The 27,189-nt window shown below is 30.7% G+C and overlaps 1 protein-coding gene across 5 annotated transcripts in view; it reads right to left on the reverse strand.

The window, feature by feature from the left end:
• Window positions 1-6,519: 6,519 nt before the first annotated feature.
• Window positions 6,520-27,189, reverse strand: part of LOC107440795 (nose resistant to fluoxetine protein 6) — a gene marked incomplete at its 5' end in the record, with an annotated part of 37,943 nt that continues 17,273 nt past the window's right edge. For 2 of the 5 annotated variants that reach the window (XM_043055876.2, XM_071183637.1), the window contains 7 exon segments: window positions 6,520-7,449; window positions 10,170-10,316; window positions 12,508-12,682; window positions 15,684-15,804; window positions 17,592-17,714; window positions 19,058-19,137; window positions 24,667-24,832. In XM_043055876.2, the coding sequence (XP_042911810.2) occupies window positions 7,370-7,449; window positions 10,170-10,316; window positions 12,508-12,682; window positions 15,684-15,804; window positions 17,592-17,714; window positions 19,058-19,137; window positions 24,667-24,832 (892 nt within the window). 5 annotated transcript variants of the gene reach the window in all.

Consider the following 27,189-nt stretch of genomic DNA (forward strand, 5'->3'; position numbering starts at 1 on the left):
CATTACATATTTCTATTAATATAAAAAGTTTCAGAGCTTTTTATTCACTTTACTTTTTTGGGATTTTATGAACTGAAAAATTACAGTTTTCGTGAGAATGACCCATATATATATATATATATATATACTAGAGGGCTCCGCCCCCTGCTCTCTACCGCTCGCCAACCCCCGATAATTGTCATGCAATTACATTTTTGTTTGCTTCGCGAACAAAATTAAGGTTGTCTTCCTGGAGACTAGCAGCCAATTTTTCTGCACCAACATCACATAGAGAGAATATGATTGGATTGTAAAATGTCAGAGGTGCTTATTATCAGCATTATTGACTTATATAAAGTTATAAAGCAATTTTAATAGAAACAATATTATAAACTTATATAAAGCGAGGAAGCAATATTATTTAACACATTACTATAGGGCATTAGCCGGAGATTAATCTCCGTATCCGAAGCACGCGTGTCAGAGCCTTGCTCAAATCATTGATGATCTTATAGGATGCCAGAAGCTCCCTATATGGTGACATCCAAGACATTTCTAAGAAAGATATTTCTATCTAAGGCATTTATCTGAAATTCTACTCGACAATGCTGAATCACTGTCCTGGATATAAATTTGAGCAAATTTGTGATTTTGATTGTTAGGAGGGATCAAGCTTGTTGTCGCAGTGACATTGACATCACTTTTAAAAGTAAGACAACTGATCCCTTTAAAAGAAATTTCATGAGATGGGCAAGAAGCTGCCATCGCAAATGCAGAGTTGTATGATCGAACATTCTGTTAAAATTAATTGCATCAGAATGGATGCCAAGTAAAAGATCTCTTAATACTTCTGGATATTCCAGATTGGCGAGCTCAACTTTGCCATGATAGCAGCAGTTAAATTTCATTCTGCCATGCTCTGCTGGAAACGAAAGAGCACCACAGTTTACACATTCATCACTGAATGTTCCAAAGGAAAAATGGGGTATAATGTCTGATAAAGACTCACCAAGATATTCGTTTTCATTTAAACGTCTTGACTCTTCAACGTTTCTTAGCCGCGCATTCCGCCGCCGCGTGTTGATAGCACTACGATTATTTTCCAGCTGCTAAATAATGTTCAGCTCTATGTCGCTGTTGATATCGTCCAAGAGATTCACGGCGATCCATTTTTTTTTAATAAAAGATATAAGTTTTATAAAATAAACTCTATTCAATATATTTTGATAATTTGGAATGTAAATAGTTTCTTTAGAGAGTGTTGATTCGTGCTTCCAATAACTCTATAAGATTTATCAAAGCTATTAAAATATATTGGAATTCTAAAATAAATAACTGCTTTTTATAGAAACAAACATTCTATTATGAAACTTTAGAAAAACTATCTTTTTACATTGCCACTCAACATTATTAATAAGCACTTGATAATATTGCGTTAATGACACTTTTATCTAATAACGTCATAAACAATCTTTGCATAAAGTTTGGTTCATAATAATCATATATTATCGTTTGCATAAATTATCGTTCGGTCTTTTTATAGCTTTACGTAACAAGTGTGAGATTTTTTTTTTCGGAATAGCGATGTTATAATTTTGTTGTTGAGTTAATAAATCTTCCTTTTTATAAGCGTAATAGTTAAGTTATCTTAATTATTTGATTCGAAGTCCTCTGAGTTTTATTTGAGGTCAGTTTCGATTTGTATTTTTTGGCAGCATTAATAAAAATTATTTCCTTTTCACACACATGCGTTCGCAATTTTGATTGGCTGTTTTGTGCGTTACTAACCAGAAGTNTATATATATATATATGAAGATTATCTTTTCGTACTATTCCTAAATAATATTTTCTGCGAAAAAGCATTCTAGGAAATTTTAGAGTAACCAAAAATTGATTAGTAACCCAAGTTAAAAAAACAAAATTTTGGATGAAATTGAAATGGTAACCAGGCAAAGTGATTAGGTTTAAATTTAATCTGGAATTAGATCTTTGAAACGCAATTTACGTAAATACAATAAACCACAACATACTCTTTATTTTTATGATACTTAATAACATCTTTATTCCTGCACAAGTTTGTAAAATGAATAAAAATCTAAAGAAAAAAAAGAAACAGAAATTTCTTTAAAAAAACATTGCTCATTGATTTTTATTGATAAACTGCATTCTTTTTTACTCGGTAATTATGAAGCATAAATAAAACTAAAATATAAGCTCTAAATCGGAGCTGAACCTGTGCATAAATTAATACGTATAATTAATTTAACTTTTAGACAATTTTTTATTGATATGAGCTATTCAATTTTTTAACCTCACATTCACGCCCAATTTTTAGGTCAGTCTGCTTCAGTTTTTTGCTACTCATGCGAGGAAAGTATTTTAATTCAAGAATTTGAATATGTTTACAAGTTCTATTAAATTTAAACATCATTAAAGATGAAAAATAGTTTCACCTTTTTATGTAAGCAGCGTAAATCAAATTGTTAGTTTAGATGAACAGTTTTTAATTACTATTAAATTTATGTAAGTTAATTAGGCATAATTAAAAAAATATATATCCCTGTCTTTTAACTTAAAATAGGATAAGGTACTTCAGACATCCTTCCCATTTTCAAGCTTTTGACTGCTCTCCTGCTTTGTACATCAAGTTGTACCCTTTTTAAAATTTGAGTTTATATCAAATTTTGGCTTTTAACTTTGTTCTTTCCTGTCTTCTTTTAGCTAACTTATTAATTTCAGCTTTTTCTTGCAAACGCGAGAAATAAATTCAGAAATAACGGAAACTGTACGTTTAGAGCTGATGCTTAAGACTACTCACTCACTTGATATTTCAGTTGTTTATTTGCAAAATATGCTTAGTAATTTACATAAGATAAAAGTTAGATCTAAATGAAAAGCTTAGGAAGATAGAAATAGAAGTAAAACTATGTACTTACTTTCTAATGCCCATGGCTTTAAATTAATAGCTTCGTTAAAATAAATAACTAGACTATCTTTACACTGATTACTTGCATTGCCATTTAAAAAGTTTTTGAAAAGTTGGGAAACAAACGATGCATTATTAAAATAACTTTTTTCAAACTCATCTGTGGTCGGAGAGTCTGATGAAAATGAGACATTTTCATCAGATGACATGAGATCATCTGATGACATGAGACGAGGAAAATGAAACATTTTGTGTACTACTATGTTATAAACGTATAAAAGGTTAATCCTTCCTTATAAAAGGAAACGTATCGAAGAAATTTTTTCCTTTTTACCGGATTTAATGAGAAAAACAAATTTACAAGTCTGAAATAATATCAGTGCTGATGAAAAAACTATTTTAAGGAATACAACTTAAAATTAATCAGCTTCAAATACAGAAAATGCTGGCAGCTGCTTTACACTAAGAAGTGTAACAGAATATTCTTTGGGTTAACACTTAATAGATAACCACTTTGGTGTAAAGTAGGTGCCTCCCTTATCGTAGAGTAAGATGCAAGAAATTTTTTTATAGTGTATGAAAATATTTAGACGAATATTCAAACATGTTTAAATTTACCCCCAAGTGGCTCTATGCTGTAAAAACTGTGGTGTAATACCTATCCAAATTTGGTGTTTATAAACTCTAAAAATTATGTGAACGATTACTTTATTTCAAGTTGATAACAAATCCAACGTTCATACACAATGGCGTAGTTAAATTTTTTGCCGTTTTGCACGGTTCACAGTGAACATTACACAGTTACAATTATGTTCTAATTACAATTGCACACAGTTCACAGTTACAATTATGTTATGTTCTCATCACAATTATGCTCTCATAACTTCCTTTTTATTGATGAATAAACAATATTAATTGTAGTCAATTATTTGCCAAGTTATTTCTGTTTTTTTTATCGAAATGATTTGACAAACTGAATTGAATGATACCAATTCAGTGACTAATGTTATGTTACAGTGTAAGAACTTTTCTTTCATGTATCGTGATATTTAGCAAACACGTTTAGTTAGCAGAGGAATCATCATTTTTTCCCTACGTACTTTTACGACGAGAAATAAGCAATACGTCAAACTTTGATTAAATTTCAAATCATTTCTGGAGTAACTTAATACGTGCTTTATATTGACGGTTCTTAGCAGTTTTCAATGTGAGGATAAAACTAATCACTTTAAAGCTACAGTAGAATCTCGATCGATTGTTTTTAAAGTCACCATCCATTCATTGCGAATGATACATGCTGGAAAACGACGAATGCAGGACAACTTAAAATATCAAATAGTGATTTGAAAATGTGTGGAAAATGACAAAGAAAATTGGACTTAAAATGTAAAGAAGTAACGGGAATAGTTAAATAGTCTAAAGATCTTTCATTGAAATAGTTATGTACTTAATACAAACATTTTTACGACGCAAAAGAGAAGCGTTTTTCCTAAACAGCAGCCTATCCTAATTTCATCTTCATCATTAGCATCAGGAAATGCTGTTTTTCTTTTCAAAGCGAATAAAGTAAGTTTGATTATTTTCCTATCAAATGAATGATATTTTTAGAGTTGTCAGTTGAATTTCTGAACGATAGACGCGGGAATCTGCTAGTTTCAAAAGCGATCTAAATGGGTATTATTGACATTATAAGAATAGCTTTTCTGACGAGACTGTTCAAAGAAGACGATACAAACTGGAAAACAGAAGATGCGAAAAGATGAAACAAGGTTCGATTTGTAATTTTTTTCCACCACCTACGAAATAAAAATTGTATGGTAATATTGCTTCGAATTTCTATTGAACAACCCAAATAATTGTGTGACGGAACACTTTTATTTGAGTAGTCTGTCATAGAAAATTGAAAGGAAGTTGTTGAATTCAAAACACTTATATTGGAAAATATTTACGCCAAGATACGCGCATTCACACCAAGCACGAAATATTTCCGCCCCCAAAAGTACCCATTTTAGCGCATTTTTTATATCGTCTGTAGCATTTTTACAATCGTTCAATAGTTGTCGAAAAATTGTCGATATCGAAGTGATACTTCTTATGCGACTTCCAACAAGGTTGCGTTAAACGTTTAACGCTACATTTTTATTGGCCGGGAAATCACGTGGTAGGATCCAGTTTTCCCTCATTCATTTCCATATTGTTTTGGTTCTCACTAGCATAAAAATAATAAAAGTCATAAAAGTATTGTTTTTCTATAAATATTTTTTTAGTTTGATTTGATACACATATAATTTAATGGGGTAGAATTTTTTATTTCCAAACTTAGTGGATAACAATTGTAAAAAAATGAGTGAAAACAATCCCACGGACAATGCGAAGGATTTAAGGTTATGTGAAGGTACGTCTCTTGTGAATATCAATTGATTGTTAGGTTTTCTCTTTTCTAATTGCCATTATTATTTCACCAAAGGCAGCTATGAGGGATATTAAATTACTTATTGCGAAATCTTTATTGCCACTATCCACTGCAGGTTCACAAGCTCTGGCAAACGTTACTGGTGAAGAAATTGATTATTGTGAGCGGCCTGTGATCCTTGCAGGAGATTTTAATGTGAATTTCTCGTTACCTGAAGCTGAAACATTATTAACCTTCCTTAAAGACAAATTTGGATTGGAAATGATAAATGGTAGGAATGATCCAACAACCAAAGGGGGAACTACCATTGATGCAGTTTTTGCAAGAAATATTGAAAAAATAGAACTCAAACATTTCGTATCTTACTTTAGTTATCATAATCCCATTGTAAATGTTATAGATTTGGATATTTCTCCACTCGAAAATGATAATTAAAAGATGCGATCAATTGTGAATTGTAAGCATTGTTAATAAAGTTTGTCTTAAAGAAACTATATGATTTCACTAAAAATCAATTTCTACCCCTTCCTATTTTCATTTCCACACTACGAAGTTTCACTTCTTCCGCGCGGAGGGACTCCACGCACTATTTTTTTTTACTCGCTGCTATACTTTTAAGGATATTATAAAACTATATGATAGACGGATCCCGAGGAAATAATTGCTAGATGTAATCAATCCCGACTCTTATAAAGTAAAGCTCGTTGATGGGAATATTTAATACGTATATGTAAATAAAATATAGAAATTTATTCCTAGAATACAATGAGTGGGTGTAGTGATAGAGAGGCAAGATGAAATAGAAGAGCTAGTATGAACAACTCTGCGAATTTTTCTATCTCAATGAGGTTAATTCGAACCAAATTGGTAAATAAAACGTGATTTTTGCAATTGATTTAACTAAGAGATACTGGGTTGCAAAGCTGAAAAAAAGTATGAATTCACTGAAAGTGATAAATCGCTTTCTGATGGGTGAAAAGAAGTGATACCTTTTTACCCATCATTAAAATAGGCCAAGTGACGTATTACGAAATTTTACATTTTACTTTGCAAATGATTTCATTTACTATATTAGTGTATTCGCAACATTGAAGAACTTAAAATGCAAAAATAACTTGTTTTAATACTATTTAAATTTCTAATATTTGAGAAAAAATGAAAGGAAAGAAGAAAACGAAAAGAATTTGCATAAATCAAGTAATCATTTGTTAATAAATGTTTAATGCATTTCGAATCGTATTTTTACAAAGAGGCCAAACAAATTTTTGTCGAATTCCATTCCTGCAAAGTTTTCATCATCTGTGTAACTACATACAGGATATCTCTGGTCCAGCCAAAAACTCTTAAACTACACAGAACAGTTCACCACTAATCCGACTTTCTTCTATATTGTAGTTGCTTAAAGCAACAAGACCTTTTTCTTTTACACTCACAACGTCTTGTTGAAACAAAAAAACGTCTTGTTGCTATTGACAACAAACGGACGATTTAAATCAGGTTTGAAGGAAAAACAATTTTTATTGAGCATTGGTATGAATTTCTGTAAAAGTACATTATTTTATAGTGTGTTTTGCGTCTTATATAATCTTTCTCAATAAAACTACAATTATAGAATTTCTATGCCAATATTCAAGGTAAATTTTGAACTCAGCCATTAGCCAATGTAAGTGTAAAGAAAGCATATATTTACAAAAAATGTCATTTCGTAATGATAAAACTGTTCTAACATCATGAAGTATTTTATTTAAAAAAATTTGATTTTTATAAAATTTATCACCCGTTCAGAGAATTAACGGATGCATTTTAGCTTTTTTTTCTGAGCTGAATATTTGCAATACAGGAATTAAAAGGGTTGCACATTAGTGATTTTATGTTCTAGTTTTTATTTAATATCCTAACCAGTTTCCGATTTGAGCTCTCGCATTGGGCGGTGTTGAACTTGTAGAGCTCTTTCCTTCAATGGATCATTAGTTTCATTGAAAGGTTCTTCCCTTCTGCCATTGTGTGGTGTTGAAACTCTAAAATTTTTCGTCAATAGACTTATAATTTTATTAAAAGGAATTTCTATTATGATGTACATGAGGAAGCCCGCGAATATTGAGAATAGAAAAAAAAATATGAATTCTCCAATCTGAAAAAGAAAAAAAAATACAATTTATAAATATGGGAACAATATGAAGTCCGAGTTAATCGTTTTGAATAAATTGAACTAATAAATCATATAAAGATAATAATTCAGTCTTGTACGATGTCCTATTATTATCTTAAATAAATATTTTTTATGAGTTAATTTATGAGTAAGTAAAAAGCAGTGAAATAGCTTTTACTGATATTTTCTTTTAAAAAACCAAAATACATAATTTTAAAAAAGTTAGTGCCTATAAATNACAATTTATAAATATGGGAACAATATGAAGTCCGAGTTAATCGTTTTGAATAAATTGAACTAATAAATCATATAAAGATAATAATTCAGTCTTGTACGATGTCCTATTATTATCTTAAATAAATATTTTTTATGAGTTAATTTATGAGTAAGTAAAAAGCAGTGAAATAGTTTTTACTGATAATTTTTTTTAAAAAACCAAAATACATAATTTTAAAAAAGTTAGTGTCTATGAATTTGAAACTTTTATTTACGTAATAAATCATTCTAAAAAGTGAGAGTATAAGACTTTATTTAAAAAAATTTCTTTTCCTTATTTTGTAGTGAATCGTATTTGCGAGCTAATGAAAAAAGTTAGATTTGAATATCCTAAAAAATTTAAAAGTTTCATGCTATTTTCGAAGTAGTTCTTGCACTTTTTAAAGCAATGTTCAAAATGATCAGGGGTTTTCCACAAATTTCATTTCGTATAATAATGCAAAATTAATAACAAATGATCATACCTTACAATAATAGTCCGGAAACCGATATGTGATGGTATTAGGAAAGAAAACATACTTTTACATACCAAAATTGGGCAATGATCCCCAATTTTGGGAAACGCCTGATTGTTTTGAGTTTTCTTTAAAAAAGTAGTTAAACTACTTAGAAAATTGCTTGAAACGTTTTAAATTTTCAAGACATTCAATTCAAACCTTTTTATTGGTTGCCAAATACGATTTACTACATTATATAAAAATGTCCATATCTCCTTAAATATTTACTCTAGTTTTACGCAATTTTATGCGATTGTTAAAAATGACAACTTAAGTAATCGATACAAATTACAAGCTTATTGCTTGATTTTCTCAGCATAGGGTGTTCAAAAATACTTGTTTTCTTTTGGACATGGAAAACTTATAAAACGTTACTTTATTTAAATATGGGCCAATACCCATTTAAATAAGAAACTTCCTCATTTTTTTTAGGAAATGAAATAACTCTATATCTATTTTTTTATAGATTATAATCATATCAGAATAATTCAAACGTCGTTTTTTTTACAATTTAAGTTTTTTGGTTGTTTATTTATTACTCAACAAATAAATGTCACAAGGGTAGCAGAATCATCTAAAAGTCTGCATTTTGTAAAAGACATTTAAATTCTTTTTTCAAACTAGTTATTTTCAGATTTAGTAAAGTAAGACATATTTTAAACTAAAAGTTGTATTCATATAATACGTAGTAAATGCCCTGGAATATTGTCACAATTACAAATGACAGTGTCATAAAGGTAACACACCAAATATTGTGTTTATATAAGGCATAGGTAAGGACCTGGAATGTTGTCGCAAGTATTACAATTAACAGTTTCATAAGAATAACACACCAAATATTGTATTTATGTAATACATAGAATAAGTTCTGGAACATTTTCAGAAGAATAACAATTGCTAGTGTTCCAAGATCAACTCACCAAAATATTGTATTTATATTAAACATAGTAAAGGCCCTGGAATATTGTCACAGGTATTATAATTGGCAGTGTCAGAAGTGTAACGCACCAAATGTTGTATTTGTATAATACACTGGTGAAATAAATTAAGAGAATTTGCATATTTTATCGAATTTCATAAGAGGAACAGAACTGAATGTAAAACCACTGCTTCTAGACAAGAATACAAATCTTGTACATCAAATGCGTAAGCGTACAAGTGTAAGTAGGAGGAGCCAGTAAAGAAGCAGGCTTTATAAGTGTGCGTAAGTTAATACACATTTCGTTCGCAAGCGCACATCCAAGAATTTCTCGGAGTTACTTTGCAGCAATAGGTTAAATTCAAATTGTAACAGTAAAAATGAGCAACCTCGAAATTTCAGATGATGGAAAGAGGTGGCGAATTGTGGGGAGGATAAAAGCAAGTCAATCTCAGATTTCTAGAGAGTGCAATTTAACACCCAGCGTCATATGAAACTTTTGGAAACAGTTCCAGGACTCCGGATTCATCGAGAGAAAGCCTGGGCAAGGTCGTCCAAGAGCCACAATTTCCAGAGAATATCGCTATTTGTCTTATATAGCGAGGTGTAACAAAGGGACTACAGCTTCTCAGCTCTCTCGTGACTTGTATGCAGCCACATGATCCCGTGTGTATCAAGGGCGACTGTTTCCAAACGATTTCGTGAGAGAGAAGACCTGCTGTTTGCGTCCTGCTCACTTCTACGAACAGGAGAGTCCGTTCAGTATGGTTCAGAGAGCTTTGAGATTGGAGTGTGGATCAATGGGCGACCGTTTTCTTTACTGATGAGTCCCGGTTCAGCTTAAACACCGATTCTCGCCGTACGTTCGTATGGAGAAAACCAGGGATCCACTACCTACCCTCTAAAGTTTGTGAAATCGACCATTATGGCGGAGCAGGTTTAACGGTCTAAGCAGGAATCATGTTGGATGGCCGCTCACCTCTCCATGTCTTTGACAGAGGCTCTGTGACTGGTATGAGGTATANTATCCATGTAGCGTCTTTCAGCATTAATAGCATCCCTAAATATCAAATATAAAGGGTGCACTATGTAAATGGTATAACTTATACGACTTAGTGGAAGGAATGCCTTCGAAGAAAGTATTTTGTTGACAACACCTATAAATAATATTTATAAAAAGTAGATTAATTTGTTTTGTACAGTGCGACAAAACAAAACAAAAAGAAAGTATCCAAAAAATTAGAATTCAAACAATGTAATAAATCCGCTGATAATATCATCAAAAACTATATTAAAGTATTGTTTTAGTCTCGGAATGCGGAATAAGAAATTCGGAATAATTGAAAATTAATTAAAACTTGTACAAATAAATGAAATTGGCCTCTAGTATATTTTTCAAATTAATTTTAATACGTTTGCATCTCAATTTAAGGTAACAATTGCTAATAATAATAGATAAATGTCCAATTGCTAATAAAAATAGATAAAAATCCCTTTTAAAGACAATTTAAAAGTTTTCCATTATCTTTAGCTTAGAGTTTACTTAAAAAGTGATTTTGATTCTTTTTTATTTTGGTCAAACCACCTTTACCGCGTTAAAAGAATGTTTTTTTAAAATTAAATTAAATTTTCAATATATTGTTTTAGTTGCTGCGATTCAGATGGCCTACTTACTGCGCTGTACTTAATATTTTTAAAAACCAAATTTCTTTATCTAAAATTAATAAAGCATTTTTCAATTTTTCAGCACAATGCAACGAGAATACACTTGAATGGCATCCTTCTATGAACGAAAAATAATTAATTTGTTGGTCACGTGTAAAACGTCTAAAATCCACAATTTGAAAATTTTTTATGAACTACGTAACATCTCTGTTCTATTGAAAATACAACTGCAAATAAAAAAACTTTTTGGAAGGAAAGATATAGGGAGAATTAAACATGTATAATTTATTGTGAAATATTAATTTAAGAATTTCAGTGCAAAGTATCCATAGTGGGACAAATTTGCAATGTGTGGAATATTTTCAAATTTTATTAAAATGAATTTTCTACAAAATGCCAGAACCAATATAAATGCATTAATACATAAACTTTCTAACTATGTTAAAAAATTGTGAGCACTGCGCCTCTTCCATTGTGGGTGTTCAATTTTACATTTCATTCTGTTCTGTTGCGATGAAGTTATAAGATTTAAGTGCAACAGCAAAAAGTTCGACGGCGTGTCAAAAAATGTTTAGGAAATACGACAGAAAAAAATCTCCCATCGATTCTTAGTTTGAACATTATTAACTGGTAAACTTGTAGTAAAAAATATCCAGAGAGAAGCTCCATAGCCCGTAGAAATATAACATGCCGAAATTGCCATACTTGCTTATAAATATAGCACCATGCTTCTTTGTTCTAATTTGTTCGAAAATCACTGCAATATTAAATGCTTTTTTTTTGCTATTTTCCCACACTTTTTTAAGACTTAAAAATTTGAAATTATTATAACGTGTAGAAAAGTATATAAGGTACAGGACAGGCGAATTTCAATTTGTTCGAAAGTCATTGTAATTATAAGTATTTTTTTTTCGCCATCTTTTTCACGCTTTTTTTACGTTACATTTAGAAGAGTTGCGGAAAAACTAGCGGACTTAAAAACTTGGAATCACATTGGGACTAAAAGAATGCACAGAAAAGACAGAAAAAATTAACATTGGATCATTAGTTCGAGAATTGTGAACTGCGAAACGCGCACGTAAAAAATACGAAACGGTCGATCTACATCCCGTAAAATTTGCGACGGAGTTAAAATGTTTCGTTATGAAGGAAATCTTTCCATTTTTGAACTTTGCATAATTTTTTTTTCTTTTGAAATACCAGTTTGTTTAAAAGTTATTACTATTTTAAGAGCTTTATTTATTTATTTTTTTTACTTTCAAAAACGACTATTTATCCATTCTAGAAAAAAATGCTTTGACTTTCTCCTGAAATGTTCAATTAATAAGCTCAAATTTGAAAAAAAAAGTGGAAGAAACTCACGCGTCAAATATAACAAAATATAAATTAATTAATCAATAAATTAAGAGAGAGAGAGGCCGTTTCCTATTTGAACTGCTATAATATAAGGCAAAAATGTTAAAGTAATATGCTTTTATTTAATCCGTATTTTCTTTGAAACTATTTCATCTTAAATTCGCGAACGTTAATTTCAATTACAAAAAATCGGTGGCATAAATTCCTTCCCTCACTTTGCGGCGGAAATTTCTAGACGTTTGTACAAACGGCTCTGGAGTTATAAGCAAGAAGTATATAATTTTCTCCCTTTTTCAATTATATATATGATAAAAAAATATTTTGTACCTCCATGACCAGCCTCACAGGAGTATAGTATCCAACTAGTTATGAAAGCCATGGCAGGAACTCTAGCAATATTATAGAATGTAGTAATTCTCAGGTCTTTTATGGGTAAAAATACTGAGCCTGTGACTGCGATGAAGCACAGTATGGAAAAAATCCATCCAGTAATAACCCAAGTCTATGAAAAATGAAAAATTAAATGACATATGAAGGAACATTAATCATTGTACTTAATTGATGCAAAATGATATTCAGTATTAAACAAAAGTTTTAATCCGAATTTTAAGTTGCACAAAAGTTTTAATCCGTTATGCAGAAGTAAGCATAAGCTTTAAGCTGAATTTGATGTTATGCAGTAGAATGCTTAATTTTTAAGCCGAATTTGATGTTATGCAGTAATAAGCAAAAGTTTTAAGCTAAATTCAACTTTGGTAAATAAATTTCAAAAGGATTTTGAAATTATTGATGGAATAAATCAGTACTAAGTACACGATATCCCTAAATTATTGTTTAATACCTTACAACTCATCATAAAAGTGGAATTTGGCAGGCCGATTTCGATAAAGATTTCTGTCAAATATAATCTTAAATGTAAGTTTTTTTTTTGTCTCAAGCAAAACAGAGCTTAGTTTGCTATAAATGAAAATCTATATTTTTTATTATTTATTTTTTGCCATATTTTTCATTAGTTCTTGGGACATTTTCGTTCTTCATAAGAAAAAAGTTTCAGATTTAAGTGCGTTTCTTCCTAAAGACATTTTACTTTAAATTTTTTTTAAATAGCTGAACTATTTTAAGAAATTAGTGCTCAAATATGTCTGGTGAATTAGGTCTAATGACGCACAATATCCATATATTTCTGGATTCAATTTGAGTTGAGAGGAAAATAATGAATTTTGAAAAGTAAACGAATGGCATGCTGACTTTCACTTATTACAAAAATATTAATAAAAACCATTCTTAACATGATATGATATGTGGATATTTGTTAATAATACGCCTAATACAGATTAAATTGCGTTTAGCTAAAAAAAATATTTTCAAAATATTTTAACTATTTAACTGTCTGCGTAATACAGGGTGTTTATAAACTCCCGGACCCATTTTGATGTTTTATAACTCCTAAAATAATAAAGATAGATTGAAATTAATAGCATAAATGGTTAGATAGACTCAAAATGTTTCATAACCCTTGTCAATGAACTTCCACGTGTGCCCCCTTCGTCGCACGGAGACACGGAGAATATCAAGTCGATAGTTAATTTCACGCCAGGTAGCGGCAAGCATGTTGTCATCCACAGAGGCTATTGCGGTTGTAATTCTGGCTATATATTTATAACAAGCGTTTTTCTGCCAAACCTGTAGACCCACAAACTGCATCTCCACCAAGTGAGAGAGCTCAAGATGCAGCTGTTTTCCAAGTAACGGGTGTGGACTTTGCTGGTCCTGTGATTTTGAAAGACAATTCAAAGGGCTGGATATGTATTTTTACCTGTGCCGTTTATTTTACAGGGAGTGGACAAGCTGTTAAAAGGGCTTGACAAACTATATTTATAAGAACTCCATAGTGATTTAGAACTTTAATTTTTATTTCAAATTCTTGTAAAGTGTCATTTTAACATAAGATATCTTTAAGTTATGTAAGTTAACTTTGTTAATGTTGTTAACTTAGGTGGGAGGATGTGANGTTACTTTTTCATAGCTCGATACCTATGGAGGATACTTAGATCAAAATATTTTTCAAGTTCAAATTAATTGACCGTGGTTATTACCACTACAATATCTAAATAACTATTAAAAATTAATAAAAAACAGAAAAAAATTAAAAATAAATAAATTTATATATATGTAACTAGACATTTCACGAACTACATTAACAAATAAAGTAACTATAACAACTAACTATTCTATTCCTAGAAGCTCTATTCGTACTCTATTCTACTATATTCTAACTACTCTATTTCTTATATCAAATTTTGGGTTTATTATTACTGAAATAAAGTTGATAAATACTTTTCCAAAATAGTCAGATAGGGAAATTTTAAAAACTTTGCTAGCAAAGAGTTTTAACTGATAGGAACATTATTTTTTTAAAAATAAATAAATAAAAAAAAACGAGTAATTGTAGGCAAAATATATTAACGTGCGTTAATTTAACTATTTTACTCCAAGAAGTATAAGACACAACGTCTTTGATAGACGTTAACAAGTAGGGAGGCTAATAACTTGAATCTTTGAATGTAATAGTGTTTTTAAATCTTGGTGAGAGAGGTCAAAATATGACAAATTTTTATATGCCATTTTGAATTAAAAAAAAATACACGACGATGAGCTCAACAAAAATTAAGCTAATTATACTAATATTTAGTTAATCATTTTTTCCTTACATTGTTATTTGTTACACATATTTTTTATCAGGTATATTTTATATATCAGATATATTCTATAGATCAGGTATATTGGTATATTTTAGAAAGGCATAGGCCCACTTCGGGATTTCAGTTTTCAATAGCTTGTTATATTTCTATAAATTTGAAATTGTATAGAAAATAAAATAAATAAAATAAATAAATAAAATAAATAAATAAAATAAATAAATAAAATAAATAAAATAAATAAAATAAATAAAATAAATAAATAAAATAAAATAAATTATAGTGTCTAGGTGTTAACAAATAAAATTAGGAGTATAAAGTTTAAATAGGACGGTTACTTGATTATACAATTTACAAATGACAAAAATAAAAAATTGTAGTAAGCATTTTAAACTTAGTTACCCATCCTTAAATTAATTTTTAAAAAATTTTAGCTTTTTTTTGTGTGTTCTTAGGAAATATACGAGTAGCATACATAAAGAAATAAAACAACAAAAATGAATAAAAGAATAAATGAATATAAAAAATAATAGTGCCTAGACAGATAAAAATAAATAGTATAAAATTTAAATAGGATTGTTACTTGACTATACATTTAACAAATGACAACAATATATAAGTTACAATGCTGTGTAAAATATTTTAAGATAACGCAATTTAGTATTAATAGTATATTAAATAAGTAGTGAATAATTAGCACTTATTATATAAATATCAATGGTATTCAGAACCAGCTGCTGTTAATGTTTTTGCTCTCAGTGTTTACAAAGTGCCCAAACAAGTGCCTTAAGATATTATACTCACTTTAGGTAGCTTTTGTTTTCCATATTTAAGACAGACCCAACCAGAAAGCATTCCAATTAGTTGGGCGGGAAGGTGGAACGATTGATATAAATAAGTTTTTTTTGTTACTTCTTCAATAACGCTAAAAAAAGAAAAAAAAATTGTATTTATCTTATCTTTTGGTAAATTTAAGAGTAAGTCATTTTTGTTGGTAAAATAAATATATAAATTTAAATAACAATTTATAAAATATTGTTTCTTCATTGCCTAAACGCAGTCAATATTTCTTTGTAAATAAGTACAACTCTTCAAGTAGAGAGTTTTCAAAAGCTAAATGTTTTTAAATTGTCTAATAATATAAATTCGAATTTGGTTGTTTGTAACCCTTACTGTTTTTAATAATAATAATAAGAAAAATATTTTTCAACTTTCAGAATTTTTTTCTTCACATTCCAAAAAATATTTTTTAAGAAACTCGAGATTAATAGCAATAATAATTAAAACCGCTCATCTTAGCTTTTGGGGAAATAAATTTCCATATATAAAAAAAGTTAACGCCTTTTCTCTTTTTGGTCAAAATTAAAGTGTAGCGTTTAAAACGTAAATATTGCATTTTTATTTTAGCGCCATACCAAAAATAGTAATTGGAACTTTTAGTAATTGGAACTATATTTTTCCCTGATATAGTTAGAAATAAAACAAATCACATCGTTACCCTAACTAACTGTAGGAGCACTTATATCCACTTCTGATACGCGTACACATAAGAAAGTCGTTTGCAAACTTAATCTGACTTTTCAAAATATCTGTGTTTATCATCTAATGATTCTGTAAGGATAGTTTTTGATGTAGAGCTTTGTTCGAGCGGAAAAGATGAAGGAAAATGGTTCAAGTTAGAGTAATGAGGGAACGAAATGTTGGTTTTGAGAAAAGATGTTCAGAGGATTTATTTTTTTAAAGAAAAAGTTGCTTTGATATAAGAAAAGATGGTCTGCCTGGAATTGTTAAGACTGCTGATCTATGCTCTATCTTTGGCATGTTCTAAATTCAGGTATGATCTGCTTTTATACTTTCCTCTTAAAATTAAATCTTTTTTTAAAAATAAAATTCTTCCTGTTTATCGTAAATAACTTATTTTCCAACAAAGTACCACTGGGACAGAATGTCATCCTACCTTTTTGCTACTTTTAACGACTAAAAATTACTAGCTATCATTATTTAGTGTTAACTTTTGATCACAATTGTACCCTTGACAAAATGCGTCTAAAGTATAAAATCTGACATAATTTGCACTCTATTTCATTTTTTTATCACTACCTATCAATAGTGTAGCAATATTATAACCACTGGCGTGGAGTAAGGAAGCATACTTTAAGAGAAACTTTGCTAAGTGCAGTAACCGACAGTGATCAATCTGTCTCTCTTCTAATATCCATTTTTTCAGACAATTTTGAAGTTGTTGTTACAGCTCTGTAACTTTAGTTAGATAAAGAATCTCTCTTTACTTTTTCTCATTGAACACATTTTATTGTTGTTCCTGTTTTTAACCAAATAAATACTTTAATTACATTTTGTATACTAATATTAAATGTTGGGAAATCATCTTAAAAATTGGTATAAAAATCTGATTAAATATTACTTGAAAAATGAAAACTTTCCTAAAATTTGGAAACCAATTAAGAAATGTCAAGAAAACTGGATTGCAGAGTATTGTAAAGAAGAAACGTTTTGTCATTGAAAACTGCATTAGAATTATGTCAGGTACATTGATTTGGTGGTGAGGTCTTGTGAGTAAGGCGTCATTCCGTTATCTTTTCTCATATTTGAGAGAGCTTTTTCTAGTAACGAAAGTTTGACAGTAATTACCAAACGAGAACCCATAGGGTTGAAAAAAATCATTTAAAAATATTAATAAAACATTAGACTTACTGGACAAATATGACTGAGTTAAATGACAGAAATGGATATTGGAATTTAAAAAGTTGATAGCCGTAATAAAAACATGGTACAAAAAACAAAAGCAACCCCATAAATATTCCAGCTTTGGGGTACCTACAAAAAAATGCATTTGTAAGTCAGATGAACGAAATCAAAGTAACTTTATCAGTAAAAAGAAAAAAAGAAGGCAGAGAGAGGAAATAAAACACAAGATATTTTAAGTGCCACATGAGACATGTGCTCAGAATAATATACGCTGCTAACTTGATTGAGGAATTACGTTAAGGGTTTAAAATAGCATTTAATTTTTTAAAATCTTAGCAACGAAGTAGAAATTTCAAGTCATTAATTGAGTTTGAAATCAGTGAGTGAATAGAATACATAAGTAAAATCTTGTTTTTAACTGCATCGTTTCAAATACGAGTTGAAGAGTAGTTTATGTGTAGCGGTTTGAAATGGAAAAAAAGTTGAAATAAAAAATATTACTTTATTTTAATTCTAAAATTATTCTCTGTTTTTCCTTTTTTGTTGCTGGATTAAGTTAGTTTTGATTTAAAACATAATAATAAAAGAAGCTGGATCATACCCGTAAAAGAACAAATTTTTGATCCACAAAGTTTAGAGCTAGTTAATCCTCTATAGTCTGGGTAGCGGTTTTTTACGGATTTTTTTTATCTTTGACGAGGGTTTTACATAAGATTTATTAATCCATTTACATATATTGAATGGATTTTAAGGAATTTTATGATAAAAATTTGAATAAAGTGGTATTAAAAAGCGATAAAAATGTATTTTTTAATTGAGTTCATGAAAAATAAATTTAATTAGTCACCATTGAGCATCTTAATCTATAGTTGTCCCAAGCAGAAGAAAACAGTCACTTAGTTCAAATGTAAACGTATCATCACTTTTCAAATGGGATTACTTTTCTCACTACAGCAATATACTGGGTTTAAAGTCACGTACATCAAAGTTTAACTGTCTGAAAAGTACCGGCTTTACTTTTTAAAATACCGTTGTTTATGCAGTATGTAAAAAGACTCTCATCTATCTCCGCAATTTTGTTCGGACCTCCTATTTGCTTCGATTCACCTTGTAGAAGGCTATGATTGGATGCCCCCTTTTGCTGTGGGCCTTTGACTTCACGCTACTGGTCTACTGTAGTAGGTAGGTTTTTCACCTGGATTATATAGAGCGTTCCAGATTGATCGTAGAAAACTCATTTATGGAAGGAAATCATTGCGTGCTTTGAATTCTATAATTAGTTTATGGCAGGTATTGCTTTTCGCGCAAAATCACTTATATCTACCGCCTGTAATCTGAGAGATTTCAATCGAGTTCTCGTTTCTTCCTCGGTGCTTACATCTTATGTTACAGCACTTGCAAAGTGTACTTATCTTGAAAATAATTCTTGAAACATAAATAAAAAATACTGATAATTAGAGTAAAAATTCTACCTGTAAATCGCAATCATCAAAGGAAGGGAAATTACCAAATGCTGCATTATGTTAGCAATAAACCAAGTATGCACCATACACTGAAATAAAAAGCAAAACTTTGTTTAGAAATTACAAGTTAATTTCAAAAGAACACTAAAAATATCTAATTGCGCTATAAAGAAGGTTAAAATGTAAATGTAAAAGTAAAGAGTAAGATATATTTGTTTTTTTAGGTAGGCCAAAAATTACTCTTTTCTTTTGAAATCGCTTTTGTTCTTGTTAGGATGTTTAAGTATAATAAAAATGGTGGAATGTAGTTTTTAAATGAGAAAATATTTTTTTTCTAAATGCATTTCATTCCGGGGAAAATATAGCACATTTTGATTAGAGTGAGTACAAAAATTATTTTTTTGATATTGTATAGGATTAGTTTTTTGATATAGGTTTAGTAGAGGTCGTCCTTGTCCAACCATTGAAGCGGACGACCGATGTATAATCCTACAGTCTAGAAGGCACAGACGGCTGACATCAGGATAAAACGCTTGGCCCTCACTGCAAAATACTAGACACCCCGATTTGCTTTACCGTGGTCAGGAGACTAAACAAGGGTGGTCTATTTGCATGACGGCCAGTAAGGTGTTTTCCATTAACGCCAGTCCACCGGAGATGCCATTCAATGTTGTGACAGAAACACTACAACTAGGCAGATGCACAATGGGGTCGAGTTCATCTTCACGGACGATAATGCTACGCCTCATCGTACAGTGGCTGTCTCAGAACTGTTGGAGAGTGAAGAAATTGCGCCTGGAATGTCCGGTGAGGCTAATGGATTTTAATCCGATTGAACACGTGAGGGACACTCTAGGGAGACGCTTGGCAGCACGTCCCCAGCCGTCAGCAACAGTTCAGCAGCTGCAATTAGCACTGTAATAGGAATGGACAGTGATTTCTCAAGAGCTTCTTAGTAACCTAGTCCTCAGCATGAGCAGACGCTGTCACTCCCGCATAGCAGTCAGATTTGATCAAGCCCCATATTAAAGGCGGAAATTTCCCTGACAATCCCGTTTTAAACCTATATTTCAATAAAGTTCCTTCTTGTTACTGTGGAAAACATTTTTGCAACTTATTTACTTTCCCATTTTCACATTTTTAGGATCCTATCGCATGATTTTTTTATCGATTTTCAACCCTGCTGTTCACACTTGCATTTGAAAAACCAACCTCGAACTTAATTTTCGGACATCAGAGTTGTAGTAAGATACAGGGAAATTGCTATTATTAGGAAAAAAATAATGTTTGTTTTTTAATGAAATATTATCTTCGGCCTTAGCACCCACTTGAAATGTTCCAGGTGTAAAAAAATAAAAAAAAATAAATAAGTTGAAATAAATAAATACAAGCGCTTATCAGTTTTATTATTTATGCATAATACCAAGAAATTTGTTGTCAGAGACTGNTTTAAGTATAATAAAAATGGTGGAATGTAGTTTTTAAATGAGAAATATTTTTTTTTTCTAAATGCATTTCATTCCGGGGAAAATATAGCACATTTTGATTAGAGTGAGTACAAAAATTATTTTTTTGATATTGTATAGGTTTAGTTTTTTGATATAGGTTTAGTAGAGGTCGTCTTTGCCCAACCATTGAAACGGACGACCGATGTATAATCCTACAGTCTAGAAGGCACAGACGGCTGACATCAGGATAAAACGCTTGGCCCTCACAGCAAAATACTAGACACCCCGATATGCTTTGCCGTGGTCAGGAGACTAAACAAGGGTGGTCTATTTGCATGACGGCCAGTAAGGTGTTTTCCATTAACGCCAGTCCACCGGAGATGCCATTTAATGTTGTGCCAGAAACACAACTACTGGGCAGATGCATAATGGGGTCGAGTTAATCTTCACGGACGATAATGCTACACCTCATAGTACAGTGGCTGTCACAGAACTGTTGGAGAGTGAAGATATTGCACGCATGGAATGACCGGTGAGGCTCCTGGATTTTAATCCGATTGAACACGTGAGGGACACTTAGGGAGACGCTTGGCAGCACGTCCCCAGCTGCCAACAACAATTCAGCAATTGCGATTAGCACTGCAATAGGAATGGGCAGCGATTTCTCAAGAGCTTCTTAACAATCTGGTCCTCAGCATGAGCAGACGCTGTCAATTCTGCATATGCAGTCAGATTTAATCAAACTCCATACTAGAGGCTGGAATTTCCTTGACAATCCCGTGTAACATTGACATTTTGGTCATTTGTACAATTGCGTTTTAAACCTATATTTCAATAAAGTTCCTTATTGTTACTGTGGAAAACTTTCCCATTTTCACATTTTTAGAATCCTATAGCATGATTTTTTATCGATTTTCAACCCTGCTGTTCACACTTGCATTTGAAAAACCATCCTCGAACTCAATTTTCGGACATCAGTGTTGTAGTAAGATAGAGGGAAATTGCTATTATTAGGAAAAAAATAATGTTTGTTTTTTAATGAAATATTACCTTCGGCCTTAGCACCCACTTGAAATGTTCCAGATGTAAAAAAATAAAATAAATAAACAAGTTGAAATAAATAAATGCAAGCGCTTATCAGTTTTATTATTTATGCATAATACCAAGAAATTTGTTGTCAGAGACTGATTTACTAACCATTAAGAATAATAATGTATTAGTTTGTAAGCAATATATGTTCGAAATAGAATGCTATAACATTCCAATACCCAAAAGTTATTTGAAGAAACTTTTAATTTTTGAATGAGAAAATAGGTGTAAAAGGAATGATTTCTTAGGACAGGTCGGCGTCAGTTTGAAACGAACGCTTACCTCTGATTGTTCAATTAGTGAGTTTGACAACATACGTCATCGAGCGCTCTGCTTAAACGACAACTGCCGTCCAAATCAACTGCAGTTGGATTACAACGTGACGTTAACGATAGAAGCAACGGCGGACAACTGCCAACAGAACATTGAAATCAGCCAAATTTTTGATTTTAACATTAAACATAGCTTCTTCTTCCTCTTCTTCATTCAGCTAAGCTATAATGTGTTTTTCCTTAGACAAAGTCATTATTTGTTCTCTAAAACACTGGTCGACGATAACCACCTCATATATATATATACATATATAAATGAGTGTGTTACTGTCTGTCTGTCCTTTATAGACTCCTAAACCAACCAACCAAATGCTATGAAACTTGGCATACAGATAGGTCACTGTCGACATTAGAATATTCTGCGAAAAGCTGTTCCAGCTGCATGAACGAAAATCGAAATGCAATTTTTAGATTGATTAAAAGTTAACCATTGTTTAAAATTTTGCTCTGAACGATTCAGTTTTCAAGTATCTTGAAGATAACAACAGTGATAATTTCTACCTTATAGCTCTATTCATTTAGAAAAGTAAATTACATATACTTTAATATTTAACTATAATTCGCGCAAGATTCTTTACGCAAGGTGAGCACAAGCACGTAAAATCAACGAGAATAGATTTCTTAATTATTGGTCGTATCACGGATTTAGTATTGTGAAAACTATTTAATAAAAATAAAGGCAAAAGCAAATTTCACGTTTTATATAATTACTAGGAGGCTTCGCCCCCTGCTCGCTNTAATAAAAATAAAGGCAAAAGCAAATTTCACGTTTTATATAATTATTTATATTTAGTATGCAATTTTAGGTTAGTGCAGTTAAATATAGTTTTTTAAGTTTTCATTGCTGACAGTTATCATTTGAAAACTATTAGATTGTTTATTATTACAAAGTTTTCGAATTCACATTCATTTTATTTATTTCATTTAAAAAATAGATTTTTGTTTTGAATTTTACCATTTTTATATTTTTTATTTATGACATTTTTATTGCTCTTTTTATTATTTGAAATATATATGTGAATTTTCGATTTAGCAAATTTGCGACCACTGTCAACTTTTACATTTCTTTTTGCTTGAGAGAGAATATTTGCAAAAACATACCACCTAAACGAATCGCTCTTAGTCGATCGACATATCAAGCACGCAAAAAGAGGACACCCGAGTTTCAGAAACATCGGAGGAACGGGAAAAAAAAACTTGAAACTAATTGAGAAAACAATGTTTTAGCCCGTTCCTTAGAAACGTCTGAGCAACAGGAAAGAAGACTGTTAACGAATCAATTACGGACTACTCAAGCCCGATCGTTGGAAACATCAGAGTAACGGGAAAGAAGACTGTTCACAAATCAACTGCGCACTATTCAAGTACTAACCGGATTTATTTACTATATTTACATGCAATCCTGCTTGGGATGAAATTAAGAGCTTTTGTTACCAGGACAATCATCATCGGATCGTCAGGATATTACAGCACGTGTGTTCAAACAAAGATTGAAATCTTTACTTGATTTCATTGTGAAGCGTCATGTTTTTGGAGAGACACGGTGTTGGAATGGCAAAAAAGAGGATTGCCACATGCACACATTCTGATTTGGCTTATTGAAAAAAATCACACCATGTCAAATTGGTCAGCTCATATCAGCAGAAATACCTGAAGTCGCCATTGATCCAAACTTATTTCATATCATCATCCAAAATATGCTTCATAGTTCCTGGCATCACCATACATGTCTGTTTTAAAACGGACTAACGATATCCTAGAGAATTAAGTGCTGAAACTATCACTGGTTTTTTTCTCCATTAAATAAAATTCTCATTTCAAATCATAATTGCAAATATCATTTACACACTTAAATACAAAATTAAAATTCAAACTGAAAGCGTTGCAACGTTCGCAGGGTAAAGCTAGTTTAAAATAAATATTTGTATACGTTATTAACGCATGCGCAATGCGAGATAATGTCTGCGCTGGACCGACTGCTCCCGATGAGCTAACAAAACAGTATTTTGTTGGCGTCAGGGTAATATCAACTTAACGCTGACGCCCAGATATGGCGCTTGTCTTAAGAAACCAGGCCTTTTAAGAAGAAAAATGCGGACATAATGAATCCACATTCCTTTGGTACTCATAAATCTTTTCCGTAGCTTTTATCGAATTGCACGAAACGTTGAGTTGACTGGCACGGTCATATATTTTCTTTATTAAATACAAAGGATTTAAATGTGCAGAAGTGCACATAGAAATAAACTTATAGTTCGCTTCAAAAATAATTGTCAAAGGGTTATCTAACATACCAGCGAATAAGGTTAAAGTGCCCTTATCATTGAAAATTAAATAATAACCAAATGAATACATGATCACGCTGTAATACAAATTTGTAATGGACGACAATTTAAATCACACAAACATTGGAAAGTTATTGGCATTCTTCTAACGCTTGTCGTTGTCACGTTAATTTGATAAATCAGCACCCTAATTACTCCTAATTACTCAATTCTGCGTGATTGCCATTTGCAGACTCATACATAAATTCGTATCTGATTTCTTTGCATTCGAATATTGCTGCGTATCTGGCTATAAATCGTGACACTACACCTAGTTTTTCAATAAACCAGTCTCCAGAATCTGCTGATGCCTCCGATGATTTTTATTCCTCATAAATAACTCTTTCTAACAAGAACAGCAGTTTTGAAAGCAGCAATTTTTAAAAAAAAAATGTGTTTCTCGGCCCACCGTCTCGTTTACTCACGATTTCATTCAAGGCATCATAATTTTGAATTTGCATCACATTTTTCCAACCATTTTGGTAACAATTTTCAAATTCTGATTCCCAAGAAGATTTCCATATCGGACCCGAACTCAATATCGGCAGGATTAGAAAAAGTAGCGCTGCTGCAGCTATTTGAAGATTCAACCTGCAAAATAAATACAAATAAAATAAAATAAATAACTAAATAAAATATAAATATTTGTTTTATCAAACTTATTGAATACAAAATTCAAGTCCAGTGACACTTAATGAAAAAATAAAACATTTTTAAATGAGATTTCTAAAAATGTATATTTTTCTCACAATATTAAAGGAAAGTAAGCAGCAACGCCACTGTTTTTTATGTGATTAGCTTTGTGTTACATTTTGTTTTGTTATGAAAAAACTATAAGACTTCTAAACTTGAAATTACGTTGATTTGTAAAAAAATGAATAGGGTGCATGATGAAAAAAAAATTGACATTCGAGATACATCAACTAATAAACTGTTAAAATTGAGATAAAAAAGTTCAGGTGGGCTGCTTTGCAGGCCACAGAAACCAAACTACTGAATTGGATTTTGATGTCTTGAAAGAGATATTTTTATTTATGAACTTGAATTTTTTCTATATTCTAATTTGTTTGGAAGTTGTTGCAGTTTTAAGTGATATTTCGCGAACATTTTATACATTTTTTATTTGACGTTACATTTAGATTTTTTACACGAAATTGAAAAACTTAGAAACTTGAAATTGCAAAACTTTATAGAAAAATGCACATAGAAAATGTACAACAAAAATGTAATGTTCAATAATTATTAAATGTTAAACTTGAAATAAAAAAAATACCATGTGAACCTCTTTTCATTCCTCAGAAAAGCCACTACAAAGTTAAAATTTGAGATGTGGAAAGGGCCATTTTCATTTATGAACTTAAGACGAGCTTTATTGAACTATTTGTTCTAAATTATATAATGTTATATTAGTACTAATTTGTTCAAAAGTTATCGCAATTTTTGGTGATATTCCTTCCTTTTGTTTTGTTTTAAATAATAAATATTCATTCATTATTGAAGAAAAATTTAGCTCTCACGTGATCTTCATTTCATAAGGTTCCTTGACTTCAAATAAAAAGTAACAAAAGAAAAATGAATAAATATAGAAAAAAGAATAAGAGAGGGAAAGTTTACATGTGGCCAGTTATGAATCTTAAGATTGTTATCGGAATTTTTAAAAATATAAAAGGTATACAAACTATAAAGAAGAAAATTGCTCAAGAGGTATAAAAGCTGTTTTCAATTTGAATTCCTATATGATATTATGTGACGTGATAAATAGATAATAATTAAATTATTTCTCATCATTAATACAGAATCTATTAATAAGCTTAAACAAAGTATACTTGATTATTATTCAGCACAGGTGATTACCTATCTGATCATTCAATACGATTAACATATTAACAAAATGCACTTACATAATATTATAATAATTATGTAAAGTAATGAGGGGGAAAACTAACATGAATTAAACTAACATGAGCAATCGAATAATGAAATAAAACTAAATTGCGAAAATAAACTATTTATTAAAAACTTTAAAAGAAAAAAAAACTTAGAGCATACTTGAACTTCTAAAATAGTTGGGAAAAGGAACTATGCGCTCTGAAGCTCGCATAAAAGCTAAAAATAATAAAAATAAAATGAAACCTTGAAGAATTCGACGATTGAATTCTAAGGTAAACACGTTATGCAAAATCGCTAATCCAACTGACAAGCAGACAAAATATTCCAGTTAGCAAGAGTTTCAGAGAGCAAGTGTTACAGCGCAGCAAATAACAAGAAAGAAAAGATTTCTTCTAACAAGTTATTGTTAAATTATTCATCTACGAATAAGCAAATAATTATATGAAAAGCTTGTGTGGCTTTTTTTAATAACTTCAGAACTATTTGCGCTATCGTCTTGAAATTTGGACAACGGCTGCAAAGAGTAAATATAATTCCTGAACCTAAAATTCGTTTGAAATGCTTGTTTATTCGGTAGAGTCGTTTGAAAAATGAAAATAGCCGTACAAACACTGGTGCGAATGATGATTCATTAGTTTTGGTAAAGAGTATTAACTGAAATAAGAAAAAGATACGTACTAAAAAAATCAAAATCAAAATGGGAAATGTTGCTATTTCGTTTAGGAGATGCGTAACGAAACGCTTTACTATTGTTGACACCAATGTTTAATTAATATTAGTAATGTGTAATAGTTAAAATAAAAAAATAAGTATCTGCTAAACAGTACAGTATGGGAGAAAACGAACTTTATAGTTCAGAGAAATCATCAAAAATCGCCATGATAGTATTGTCGTCAATGGTGCTCACTTAATTTTGGTTTTATGGTAATTGGCACGCTTGTAATATATACCAAGTATATTAATACAGGTACAAAGTATTATATAAGTGTATATTGAACCTATTAGAAGTGCATTAATACTGTATAGTTTTAATATAGATACTGGGGCAATAGGATTTA

Source organism: Parasteatoda tepidariorum, chromosome 7 (assembly GCF_043381705.1).
Source record: "Parasteatoda tepidariorum isolate YZ-2023 chromosome 7, CAS_Ptep_4.0, whole genome shotgun sequence".
Taxonomy (NCBI): Eukaryota; Metazoa; Arthropoda; class Arachnida; order Araneae; family Theridiidae; genus Parasteatoda; species Parasteatoda tepidariorum.